The 13,832-nt window shown below is 39.9% G+C and overlaps 2 protein-coding genes across 4 annotated transcripts in view; one reads left to right on the forward strand and one right to left on the reverse strand.

Moving 5' to 3' along the window:
- The window catches only part of AQP9 (aquaporin 9), a 47,008-nt gene that overhangs the window by 22,486 nt on the left and 10,690 nt on the right, over positions 1-13,832 (reverse strand). For all 3 annotated transcript variants that reach the window (XM_032297327.1, XM_032297326.1, XM_032297328.1), the window contains exon 2: positions 147-273. In XM_032297327.1, coding sequence (XP_032153218.1) covers positions 147-273 — 127 coding nt within the window. The remainder of the gene's footprint in view (positions 1-146; positions 274-13,832) is intronic.
- Positions 9,723-13,832, forward strand: part of ALDH1A2 (aldehyde dehydrogenase 1 family member A2) — a 195,209-nt gene continuing 191,099 nt past the window's right edge. The window contains exon 1 of the mRNA XM_032297324.1: positions 9,723-9,741. The gene's annotated coding sequence lies outside the window, so the exon portion shown is untranslated. The remainder of the gene's footprint in view (positions 9,742-13,832) is intronic.

Here is a 13,832-nt window from a genome sequence, read left to right on the forward strand (position 1 = left end):
ATTTTATCTATAAAAATGGGATCCAATACACACTCTTGCAGGATTTTTGAGATACAAATAAATTTTGGTATGTGATGCACCCAGCACTGTGCTGGCACATTGGAGTGGTTGAGTTAATAGCAGCATTCACTATTTCTACTGCTTACCAGAGACGCCGCCAGCCACATAAATGGCCATGGCAACTGCCATTGCAAATCCAACATTGATAGTAATGATCCCTCCAAAAAGTCCTCGACTGAGAATAGCTTGGGCAACAGAGCCGCATCCAAGCACCTGGAATGAGAGGAAATTTCAACAAGTAAGTGGGGATGGCTACTGTCAAAAGCAATGGAAACTCATAGTAACAAGAAGGTTTTCAAAGCAAACTCGTGGATTGAGTTGCCTTGGGTTTTCTGCAAATCCAATTATAATGATCCAGCTATGCACAGATAGCAAAATGGTGGACCCCAGGTTGCATCTGGCCTTCAGATAGATGAGTTTTGCTGCACCTGCACAATGTTTGAATTTTGCCTACATTTATAAGTCAGGTAATTTCATGCAATAATATAGGTATCTGATTTTCTTTAAAATTAAATTTTTAATTTTTAGACAATTATAGACCCACCTGTGTTGTAAAAAATAATACAGAAAAGTCCCATGTACCTGTTACCCACTGGTTCCTTTTAATCAATAAGAAGATCTGGTTATTCACAGAGAAATAATCAAGCACAGTAGCAGTTGGCAGATCCCTGTAGACAGAACTTATGCCTTCCCAGCTGGCTCACTTCACTGCTCTTCACTCATTTAGATCACCCTCCTGGCCTCTGTAGGGATTTGAGTTTGACAGTCCTCTTCTTGTGGCTCCCAGTATAAAAGCAAGACTAGGCACACAAACCACCATACACACATCCAATAAAGGGGAAAGGCCATGTACCATGTCTTAGAAAGATTATCTGATGTGCAAGAAAACAAAGGAAAACTTTAGGGGGATAGATTTGGCAATCAGGACCCCCTTATTCTCATATATTTTCTCCCTGATGGGGCTATAGTTTTCTAGGGAGCAGAGGCTGCCAAACTCACTGCTTCTTGTATTTCCTATGGCACCAACCCCAGTGCTGTGCTGATAGTAAGAATTCTGCAAACAGTTACACAGTGAAGTATGATAGTGAGTCTTCCACAATCTTCAGCTGGCAGAAGATATTTTGGAGAATGAAATCCATATTCAGAAGGGTTTGCAATAAATATATGTTGGTAAATCCATTCAGTAGACTACTAGGCAGCCAAATATATATATATATATATATATATATAATGTCAGTGTGTACCAAAGTGGAAAGTTCTCCAAGGTATATTATTAAAATTTTAAAAAAGATGCAGAGCATCAGCAGAGCTAAAACATGCTGCCAATTGTATTGAATACATTACATGCATTTCTTTTTATTTATATTATTCCTTTCCATGAATACATAAGCAGCAGAAACGGGGTTAGATCCTAATGGGTTGGGAGGAGTGCATGACTGGGATAGAGACTGGAAGATAACTTTTCATTGTATATCCTCTCTCTTTTTTTAAGTCCATATATTTCCTAATTTTTTTAAAAATGGGCCCCACATATTTACTGAACAATCAGTTAAAACCATTAAATCATAGTCCATTAAAGACATACTTGATGAAGGACAGTTCTTGAGAAAGGAGAGCAGTTCCATACAAGTTTGGTAGGAAAATGAAACAGCAAATGGTCACCGGCTTTCACCATGCTGTGGTTTAAAAAGCTAGTGTGACCCTGGAGGCTAAGTGTAGGAATTATTAGATGATTAGATGTTTAGATGGAATCTAGCTGGTGTTTTATAACTAAAGAAGAGCAACTAACATGAGGGAGGGCTTGGCATTGAGCAATACATATTATTTAGGGGCAGGAAAATAGAGCATATGAGGAAATGTTTCAGAAATAAATGTGTTTTAGGAAAAAGAGATTAGCAATGTGAAGGCTTTTTATCAGGAAGATAACAACCTGCTATTGTGTCATTTTATAAAGAGATGAAAATGGAAGCATCTAAAACTAAAATGTAAAAGGTTGCACAAAGACATTTTTTTTATTATGATGAATTAATTCTAAGTAGCTCCCTCAGGACTCATTTGTGAGGTCCTTTAGAGGAGTATAGTTTACAAACAAGAGATATTTAATATGTATAGAATGATTTTTCTGGCAGCAGAGAAATTACGTAGATGATGCTTTCATGTCTCTTCCAGTCCCCAGTTCCAATACACATCTGCCTGTCTTAGCAAGCAGAGAGAGGGTGGAGAGCTTTGTACCCTATAGTGAATGTTAAATACAGTTGTAGCAAGAACATGTCCCCTTTCTCTTTTCAAAAAATCCCTTACGTCCATTTTATAGTCTAACAATTTCACCTAGACTTGACATTATTTTTTCCAGAATCCTTATCTATTATGATAAATGTTGGAATTCAAACCACATTGGTATCTTTCTTTCATTTTAATGTAAATCCAATTAAATGCTCTGGGCACAACTTTCAGGCCAACTGATATTTTAGTAGTATCTCCTAAAATGAAGAATAAAACAACATTGACAGCTGAGATAACTTTATTTAGACAACCAGGGCTAAGAAGAGACGCAAAAGAGAGAGGCCAGTCCTGAGCTATTATTGCTTTCAAAATAAGTGTCTCCCCTCTTTTATGGTCCTGATGTACATGCGCTTGTGTTGGACTAGAGGGGACATAAAAGCTTTAAATGGCTCAAGTGGGCCCGTGGAGGCTTCTGCCTTGTCAAATTTCACTAGGATTAATACCCTCCTCTTCCACTTTAGATGCTAAAAAGGCTTTTCTAAGGAGGATAATCAATGCTGCGTGCTGCAGGATATAGGAGGAGAGATGAGCAATGTAGGAACTTCAGTTACCCTCATCAGCATTGCCACTCAGAAGACTGGAGCCCAGCTTTCCAGCATTGCATCTTAATTTAGACCTGTATTTATTATAGCCCAAAAAGCAATGAGAAGGCCAGGTAACTGCCTCCTGGTTTCTTCCCTTGCCTGCCTCCTCTTGCCTGTATTCACAGCACCAGGACAGCAGATCATGGACATTCTAATGTATCAGGGTCTGCTTGCTGGCAATCTGGTCACCTACTCTGGTTGTGTGTTCAGTGTATTTTTTATTTCCTCCAAAAATGAGAGAACTGTTTTTTATGGTACTGACGATAAAAGTTCTATTGTGATTCCTTGTTCTCACCTTCAAGAACTGCCATAACTTTCCCTTTTTAGACTCAGAAAGGCCCATTGTCATATCCAGTCTGTCTTGATTTTCCTGGTCTCCTCATCTAGAAAGCATTTTTAGGCCCATCACCCATTTGGATTCTTCTCAACAAACCTAAAGCTCTCCTCTGAAGTTCCGTTGTACTGTTTGTACTCTACAATAAGTACTTAGTTACCTTCCAAGTGTCTAATCTTGATTTCCTTATCTAGAAAACAATCTCTCGGGTTCCTTTCCATATTAACATTGCAGACATTCTAATGTATCATGGTCTGTAATATGAGAGTTTCTTTGATTTTTTTTTCTGTCTTCTTGGGTGTTCTGCTTCCCAAGTCCACCACCCACTCCTCCTCTGCAGGCCTACAGACCTTTAAGATTTCTTCCACCTTCTCGACAGGACCTAGCACTTGCTCAATCTAGGTGCCTCCTCAAGAAGAATTAGAAAAGTCTCAAAACCATATAGGAGATGAAAGGCATGGCAAAGCCATGGACACAGTGAAGATCTAGTCTTCAAAGTTCCTCATTAATCTTTCATTCATGTTCTCCCAATAGCTTCACCAAGCCTTCTCTTCTCTTATCAGCACAACCCACCCAGCTGCCTTTCTGCACATAACACCATCTTCTAGTTGACTCAGCACCTATTAATGGATGTGAAGACCAATGGTAACTCAGAATATCACACAAACTTTGTGTTTCAGTTATCCAGCACTGAAGAATTCACTACCCCTGAACTTAGTGGCTTAAAATGATAACATTTATTTTGCTTATTAATCTGCAATTTGGGTGGGGTCCGGTGGGGCATCTCATCTCTGCTGTACTTGATATCAAATGGAGCGGCTCAAAAAGTGGAACATTGGAATTATCTCAAAGCTTGCATATTCATGCATCTGGTGGTTGATGTTGACTGTGCGCTGATACCTTAGCTAGGACTTCCAAATGGCTTCTCCATGGGGTCTGGCTTTTTTACAGGATGGTGGCTGGGTTCCAAGACTGAGGATCATATAGGTTCCAGAGACTACTCTTAAACCCTGCAGCATGCCATCTCTGTTGTACCATTTTGCTGGTTCTGAACTCGATAGCACAGAGAAGGCATGTCATATAGGCATTCACCCTACAACATCTAAATAGGTGTTCATCTGACCCATACTGAATTACCTTCAGGGATAGGGAGCTCATTACCACATTAGGCAGCCTGTTCTATATACTTGTTATTGTTCCCATGTAAGGAAGCCTCCTTCCTTACATGAGGTTGGTGGCTTCCTTCCTATAACTTCTGTCCATTAGCCCCAGGCATACTGTTGAGACCAAGGAGAATAAGCCTTTCACATACCAGGCATTGCGACAAGTGGAGGGGCATAATGCCCTCCCCGGTTTCTCTGTTCGTTTGGATACTTGTTCCTTCATCTGTGATCTCTGCGGCTCCTCAGACTCCCAGTGAGCCTCACCTAGATAAGCTCTAGGTTGTCAGTGTCCCTCTTAAAACACAGAGCCCAAAAATGGACATAGTCCTCCCATATTTGCGTGTCACATTATGATGTGGTAATTGACCCTGTACCTTCTGACTCATGGCTTCTATTGCCATCTTGTGGGACACTTAGCCATGGAATGTTATTTAACTGTTTACATATTTATGCCTGATTTTGTCAATTTTGTAAGAAGATTTACAAGATAGGGCACTGAACTTTTTTTTGACTGTGTAACAGCTTCTAGTATATTGGTTGTAATTAAATAACAGATCCTAGACATTATTTCCAGGGATGACACTTGTTGGCAATATAAAGGAACATGTTATTTCTCATTCTCAGCTTGTTCATGTGTTAAAGGGGAATGATGATATGTGCCAGGTTTGCATCATATGGTTTTTTGATAAATAATCAAATTAGATAACACTAATGAAGGCAGTATTTAAACAGCAAAGGGCAATAATAAGGGTAGGATATTACTGTGTTTAGTATAAACTCAAAAATTCCAGTTTAGCATGAATAGGTTAAGAAAACAGACCGGTGAACTTAACTGCTAACTCACTGCCTGTCAATAAAAACAGAGAGAGAAAAGACATCCATAAGAGACATACATCTATTTGAAATACTTTCTGTTTCATTCCTAGTCATGGGATTTAATTTTGAAGAGTGAGGGAAAGTGGGAAGCTGATAAGATCTTCAAGTTGTTTTGATTATTTGTGATTACTCTCCAAAGATGGGCTATTTCATAATTGGCAGGTTTTTAGTGCTTTTTATAGGAAAGCAACACTAGAAGAAAGTTAAATGCTTTTTAAATTATCAGGTTCCATACATGAAAGAAGGAAAAGAAGTTCATTGGAAAAATAAGAAAGACATTTGAAAGGCAGGATTCCTACAAAACACGGATTTTTGGGAAGTTTCCTTCAGTCATTCCCGATCACCCAGACCTAAAATTCTGGAATTATTAATACCTGTTATTCCTTCCCCTTCTCTTCCTTAGCCACCCATAGTCCGTCATCCCCACATCTTACAGAGCCTTCATCTGCAGCCTCCAATCAGTGCCCCCACCTCCATTCTCTCCCCAGGCAGAGACCATGCCAGATGAAGCACCCCACACCACTTCCCTGCTGCTCAGGAAATGCCAACCCAAAGTCGTCAAGCCAGTACTCAGGGATCTCTATTGCCTTGCCTCATGATGCCCAGCCACCTTTCTTTCCAGTATTCTTTAGCACAGATCTGCATCAGCCAGGCTGACATCCTAGTCACTTGAAGCCCTTTGAGCTGATGACACTTGTTCTCATCTTTGCACATCTGCTATGCTCTACCTTTCAGAAAAAACACCCTTTCCTTGTACCTTCCCCAACTAAACCCAATATATTCTTAATGCTGAGCTGAAATCCTGCCTTCTCTATAGGACTTTCTCTGACAACGGAAGCCCTGATTGGCTTCCTGTGCCTACTCTACCATGCCTGCCCTTTGCCATTTTATTATATACCTGCCACCTTGTCTTGTGGCACCCCCCCCCCCAAAATTATAATGTCCACCAGGGAAGTACTTTTTTTTTGCAGATTAGTTGGAGAAAAAGCATACTAATTTATTTAGCATGTATTTAACATGGGGAGAACCACAGAGTGATTACCCTCATTCTTTATATTCCATGCTTAAATAATATTTGATGAAAGATATTAAAATATCTAAACTTAAGCAAGGGCAAAAAAATCCCATTTCCTTGCTTTCAAGAAAAAGTAAGAAAAGATAAAAAATTTAGTTTGGCCTATCCATCTCATAAGAGGCTAACAGCCAGAATATATAAGGAGCTGAAACAACTCAATAGCAAACAAACAAACAAAATCCAAATAATCTGATTTTTAAAAATGGGCAAAATGTCTGAACACTCATTTCTCAGAAGACATACAAGTGGCCAACATATATATGAGAAAAATGTTCAAACATCATTAATCATCAGAGAAGTGCAAATCAAAACCACAATGAGATAGCATCTCACCCCAGTTAAAACAGCTTCAAAAAGATAGGGAATAATGAATGTGGAGAAAGAGGAACCTTTATACACTGCTGGTGGGAATGTAAAGTAGTACGACCACTATGGAAAATAGTGTGGAGGTTCCTCAGAAAACTAAAAATAGAACCACCATATAATCCAGCATTTTCACTACTGGGCGTGTATCCAAAAGAAATAAAATCAACATGTTCAAGAGATACCTGCACTCTCATGTTTACTGCAGCACTATTCAAAACAGCCACAATGTGGAATCGACCTAAGTGCCCACCAGCCATATTAGTGAATACAGAAAATGTGGCATATATACATAATGAAACATTATTCATCCATAAAGAAGAATGAAATCCTGTCATTTGTAGCAATGTGAATGGAACTGGAGGTCACTATGCTAAGTGAAATAAGAATAGAAATTCCATTTGACCCAGCAATCCCATTACTGGGTATATATCCAAAGGATTACAAATCGTTCTACTATAAGGACACGTGCACACGATTATTCATTGCAGCACTGTTTACAATAGCAAAGACCTGGAACCAACCCAAATGCCGATTGACGATAGACTGGATAGGGAAAATGTGGCACATATACACCATGGAATATTATGCAGCCATCAAAAACGATGAGTTTGTGTCCTTTGCAGGGACATGGTTGAACCTGGAAACCATCATTCTCAGCAAACTGACAGAAGAGCGAAAGATCAAACACCGCATGTTCTCACTCATAGGCGGGTGTTGAACAATGAGAACACATGGACACAGGGCGGGGAGCACTACACACTGGGGTCAGTTGGGGGGAAATAGGGGAGGGACGGTGGGGGGTGGAGAGCTGGGGAGAGATAGCAAGGGGAGACATGCCAGATGTAGGTGATGGGGAGGAAGGCAGCAAATCACACTGCCACGTGTGTACCTATGCAACAGTTTTGCATGTTCTTCACATGTACCCCAAAACCTAAAATGCAATAAAATAAATAAATGGGGGAAAAAAAAAGAAATAAGCCAGGCACAGAAAGACAGACATCCCATGTTCTTACTTCTAAGTGAGAGCTAAAAAAGTGGATCTCATGAAGACAGAGAGTAGGTGGGTGGTTACTAGAGGCCGAGAAAGTGCAGAGGAATGAAGGGAGGCTGATTAATAGGTACAAATAAACACTTTGATAGAAGAAATAAGACCTAGTGCTTGACAGATCAGTAACATGCTATAGTTAATAATACTCTGTTGTATATTTCAAAGTTACTAGAAGAAAATAATTTGAATACTCCTATCATAATCAAAAGACAAATAATTAAGGTGATGGATCACCCAATCACACTGATTTGATTTTTATGTATTATATGAATGTATGTAAATCTCCCATGTACCCCCAAAATATTTACATCTATTATGTATGAATAAGAAAGAAAAGCAGGAAATAAAACTACCCTGAATAATCCTCCTTTTAAAAATGTGGAAATGATAAATCAATGGGAATCTTACTAAAAAAACCCAACTTAATTTGGGGGTAGGATATGAAATGTGAAAAGTGGGAGGTATAATTTCTAAGAAATATCAAGTGGGACTGCTGGGCAGTTCCCAACTGAGCCATGACCCCTGTGACAAGCTGTTTACTGGATACAACGTAAAACCTGACATGGTGAAATGATTATCACAAGCTGAAATGCTGGGAACAGAGAGAGGAAATAATCAGCCCACAGGTTTTATTGCACATAACCCTTCTCAAATGTTTTGTATATTCATTACCTCCTTTAAAGCGTAAAACAAGATAGTCCTAGCAGAATACATGGTGCCTAACAGACACTCAGTAAATATTTGTTCAGCAAGTATGTAAGAACTGAGTCCTTTCAGAAAAGCAGTAGTTAATGAAGTTTAGGAATTTCTTTGCAACGTGGGGCCAGGGACCAAGAACCTTAGAATTACTGCAAGAGGTCTGTGATTCCCTGTGCATTAAACATTGCCCAAAAGGGAAAAAAGAGCATGCCTTCTGTCCACCTTTTGTGATCTTGTATTTTCAGAATTAATGAATACTAAACGAATGTTGTAGCTTATACAGTTCTTGTAAGTTTTTGAAGTTAAAAGAATCTCCTTGGGAAACATTGTCATGGAATTTGGAATAAATACACAAGTTTACCATCTTGAGTCATCTGTTTAGGGTAGTATAAATAAAGGAATACTAGCTACCCTCTGTTTAGTTCATTCTTTGTGCCAGGTTGCATGCTAAGTGCTTTACTTGTATTCCTTTATCACTATCCCATTATTAACTTAACAGTCATAACATTCTGGGAGGTAAGTAGTAGTATCTCCATCTCATGTATGAGCAAATTGAGGCTGAGAAAGATCAAAGCAACTTGCCTAATTTTACATCATTGTAAGGAGACAGAACCCGGATTTGATCACAGGTCTGTCTTAGAGGTCTGAACTTTTAGCCATCACACACTGCATGGAACAAGAGGTCATCAGATGAAACGAATGCCCCCAAGAATCCTTGGAAATCTTCAGGGAGGACACTGGGTTTTCCACAGGATGTGGAATAGGGGCATCAGATTTTCTATCTGCATTTTAAGAGCAAAGGGCTGTCTGAGAAGGCGATGACTTAGAGATCCCAGGTAGCCGCCATCTGTTCCCAATCTATCCCGTATAAATTGCCTCATTGCAAACCAGATGTGTCAGTCTGAAGAGAAAGGGCAGATGCTGAAGCTATTTGGGTGTCTCCTTATAATTCTTTGTCTTTGCCAGGACAAGTGGCTTTTCTGGTGACAATAAGTATGGTCACCCTAGTCCAGAAAATACACAACACTTGCACTTTGTCATTTAAACTTCTCAGGGACCTAGAAAAGAAAATCCTTTTCAGTTCCAATTTCCCTTCCTTCCTCAAAGAAAGCTTTTTGGTGATTACCTCCAGCTTTTTCAATTTATGCAGAATTGATTTTCTCGATTTCTGCTCACTAGATTTCTAGCTCCCTTTGCACAGATAACTTCCAGCAGATGATCAAGCACCCACCAGTAGAAAACTAGAGTGAAAGGTAAGAGTTAAACCCCTTTCTCTCATGTTCTCTCATGCGCTCTCCTCTCTTCATAGTGTCTTCCAAGTTTGTGGTTATCAACACACACTCCCCACTAACGCTGACCAAATGTGCCTAATGCCAGAAGTGAGTATGGGCCTAGAAGGGGCCTTGTCCACACGGATGAGCCACGCCCATCAGCCACATGGGTTTCTGTGGCACCGGTCAGCATTTGGGGCACTTACCAAGAGGTGAACAGTTCCCCCCACTCCCACCTGCCCCTTTATTACATTTTATTCAGCTAAAGTCAAACAAGTAACCTGGTGGACATTCTAAAATGCCCCAATACCTCCAAGTCTTACCTACTGGGTATGTGTTTATTATTGTTCTTTCAAATATTTTTCTTGGAAGCAAATCCAGTAGTGGCAGCTTGGTACATTTGCTCTGTGCTATGTGGACAGCAGCAACGTGGCCCAAGCACATGAGTTCTGTGTGACTGCTTTACCTTGTACCCTGCTGCAGGTCTTCATGGATACAGGAAAGGAACACCTTTAAATTATTAAAGAAAAATACCCTCAAGTAGAAAATGTCATTAAATGATGCAAATATTTATAGAAACAGAATCCAGCGTTAAAAGAGTGTATCTGTGGCAACATGTATTTTAAATTAACTGATTTGTGTGTATATATGCACACATATATATGTGTATGTGTGTTTATACACATGTATATATGTGATACGTATATTCTCATTTAGTCCCCTTTGGGGGAGGTAAACTCTCCTGTTTCCATCTAAAGAAACCTTTGAACAAAGACATTAATTTTCCTGAGGTCATATTTAGGGTAAACGCACCTGATAGTAATAACTTAAGCATACCCTTTGACTCTGTATGGTAGATGCACCTGAATGTATGTTCTGAGCTAGGGAATCCTGAAGTAGCCAACCTAGAGCTTCATTCCCTGTCTACGAGAAACATCTGAACCCCGGCCGTTTCCATGCAACATGGGCCGTAGAGGGGACCGAGGCCGTGAGTTCTGAGTTAATGAAGGTTTCCAGGTGAAAGTCATTAAGAGGAGGGAATTAAGTGAAAATGCTCTATAAACTGCATGCTGTTTACAGGGGTTGCAGTTTTCCTGCCCATTCTGTGGTCACTGGGCTGTGAAGTTATGTTGCCCAGCATGCTGCTGCTGGACTGTAGGAAGATGGGTATCTTGTTTAGCCTGCTGCTACTAGACCATTTCTCTCCCCTGTATGTAAGCCTCTAATAAAACCCCGTGTCCCCTTTGCTGGCTCTGGGTCTTTCCTTTAGCCTCTTCAGCCAGATGAGTTTCCTGTTGAGGTTGATAGGGGTTCGGCACAATGCTATACAGCTAGTGAAAGATCTTTTTGAATTCAAAGTTAACATTTGTGCCCAATGTTCGTGTTCCTTCCCTTATAATAAACTACCCTTAACTATACCTGAGTCAAGCAAGTTGTTCATCCAGATTTGTGCTTCAGACATCTTTCTTTCAAAAAATCAAATTGTGGGAAACTAAGATTCTCAAATTTATAAGCACCTCCAATTGGAATTTGGCATCCGTGTGACTATTCCTTCCTTTTTTCATTCATTTTTCTGTTCGTATGTACATTTGAATTTGAAGTTCCAAGCATGGTAGCTGGTGGTAGTAAGCATGCAAATAATCAGACATAGGTTCTCTGGGAACTTGCTGACCAGTTAGAGGAAAGATACACAACCATAGTACAAACTAGAAATGGCAAGAACAGCAAGGGGAGCGCAGATAACAGGAGGCATTGTCATTTAATGTTACAAGCTTGTTAACAAGTGGCTTAAGGATTTAAGACCAGAGAAAGTACACATGGAGGTATGGTTTTGTAAGCCAGTTTTACTAAGAAGATGATGGCTATTTTGACATTTAAGTCTTCTCAAATTAAGTCACTTGATCAGTACCCCAAATTATTATTTTTTTAGTTGTACTTTAAGTTCTGGGGTACATGTGCAGAACATGTAGGTTTGTTACATAGGTATACACGTGTCATGGTGTTTGGCTGCGTCTGTCACCCCATCATCTACATTAGATATTTCTCTTAATGCTATCCCCTCCCCTAGACCCCCACCCCTAACCAGGCTCCAGTGTGTGATGTTCCCCTCCCTGTGTCCATGTGTTCCCATTACTCAAATCCAACTTATGAGTGAGAACACGTGGTGTTTGGTTTTCTGTTCTTGTGTTAGTTTGCTGAGAACTATGGTTTACAGCTTCATCCATGTCCCTGCAGAGGACATGAACTCATCTTTTTTGATGGCTGCATGGTATTCCATGGTGGATATGTGCATTTTCTTTATCCAGTCTATCATTGATGGGCATTTGGGTTGGTTCCAAGTCTTTGCTATTGTGAAGAGTACTGCAATAAACCTATGTATGCATGTGTCTTTATAATAGAACGATTTATAATTCTTTGGGTATATACCCAGTAATGGGATTGCTGGATGAAATAGTATTTCTAGTTCTAGATCCTTGAGGAATCACCACACTGTCTTCCACATGGTTGAACTAATTTATACTCCCACCAACAGTGTAAAAGCATTCCTGTTTCTCCACATCCTCTCCAATATCAGTTGTCTCCTGACTTTTTAATAATTGCCATTCTAACTGGCATGAGATATGTCAATGTGGTTTTGATTTGCATTTCTCTAATGACCAGTGATGATGAGCTTTTTTTCACGTTTGCTAGCTGCATAAATGTCTCCTTTTGAGAAGTGTCTGTTCATATCCTTCGCCCGGTTTTTGATGGAATACCTCAAATTATTGAATCACCTAACATAACATTATGAAATCTGAAGTTATTTTAATATAGGCACATGAGAGTATAACAAATTGGCCTCATGAAAAGCTTGATTAAGATGCTATGAGATCAAGATTCCTCTTCTGATCTTTCCCAAATCAGAAAGGTTTGCATGCTCTTGCCTCAACCAATTTTGCCAGGTGGTAAACTGAGAAACAAAAGTTCCCCAGTCTTGCATATGTGGGAATTTAATAGCCAAGCCTCCTGTAAACAGATGATACCAAATGGAAGGCTTAGACCCTCCCAGTCTCTTCATTTGCCCTTTCCTGGTGAGAATATTTTGTCTGTGTAGAATGTGGTTAAGGATTTCTTTAGATTGGAGTCAGACTGGGGTCCCATGCCTAGAGGCAATCTCTCAGTAGAATTAACTCATAGATGTGCTTTGCTTTGCCAAAATTGTAATTACATTAAAAAAAATATTGCTAGCATTAAAAATAGAAAAATTACATACAGATCTCTGGATTTCTGATCACTCTTGAAAAATTGGAAAATCTAGTAAAGACTTACTCCATTCTTGCTTGGCTACAGTGGAGAGGGTCGGAATGGCAAATGCCCTCTGAGACAGGGCTTACACTATGATTTCCCCCCAACCCCACTGTGCCTGTGTCACTCATATGTGTTGCCTGTTTGGTCTCAATTAGCTTTAGAGCTGTTGACCCCTGTCTTAAGGTCTGGGAATAGGAACCCATTAAGCTTTTGGTGCCAGTGATTTCCTGGCCTTACAGATACCATGGTGATAACACATCTGGGGTGAGATGCAGCAGAGCCTCCTACCTTCTGGAGAAAGAATCTGTGGCTACATTCAAAGGAAAGACTGTCTATAAGCAAAACTTTATCTAAGGTGGTGGCCATAGTGTTTCCAAAAAACACAATCCCCATTCTTGAGAAGGGAGTTGCTGTCGCTCTTACCAGAGGCTTCCCTGCTCCTGTAAGTTTGTAACTGGAGAGGAAGGAGAATCAATGGCAATCTGTCAGCACAGCCCTCTTGGCAAACCATGACCCTCCAGCCCATGCTGTAGGTATGTGTTAAAGAAGTCCTCCATCCATCCTATTCCACCCATTTATTTCTGCCTATTCAGCTTATGTGACTATAGCCTTTTAAACATATAAAGATAATAATAACACCAATAACAACTAATCTATATTCAGTGATTTTTATGAGTGAAGCACTTTCCATGCATTAGCCCATCAGTCCTCACAACCAGCCTATGAGTCTAGCCCTCTTCCTGTCTCTATTTTACAAACTAGGAAACCAAAGCTTAGAGAGGTTA

This window comes from Sapajus apella, unplaced genomic scaffold, assembly GCF_009761245.1.
Source record: "Sapajus apella isolate SASKATOON/1434 unplaced genomic scaffold, GSC_monkey_1.0 scaffold37, whole genome shotgun sequence".
Classification (NCBI taxonomy): domain Eukaryota; kingdom Metazoa; phylum Chordata; class Mammalia; order Primates; family Cebidae; genus Sapajus; species Sapajus apella.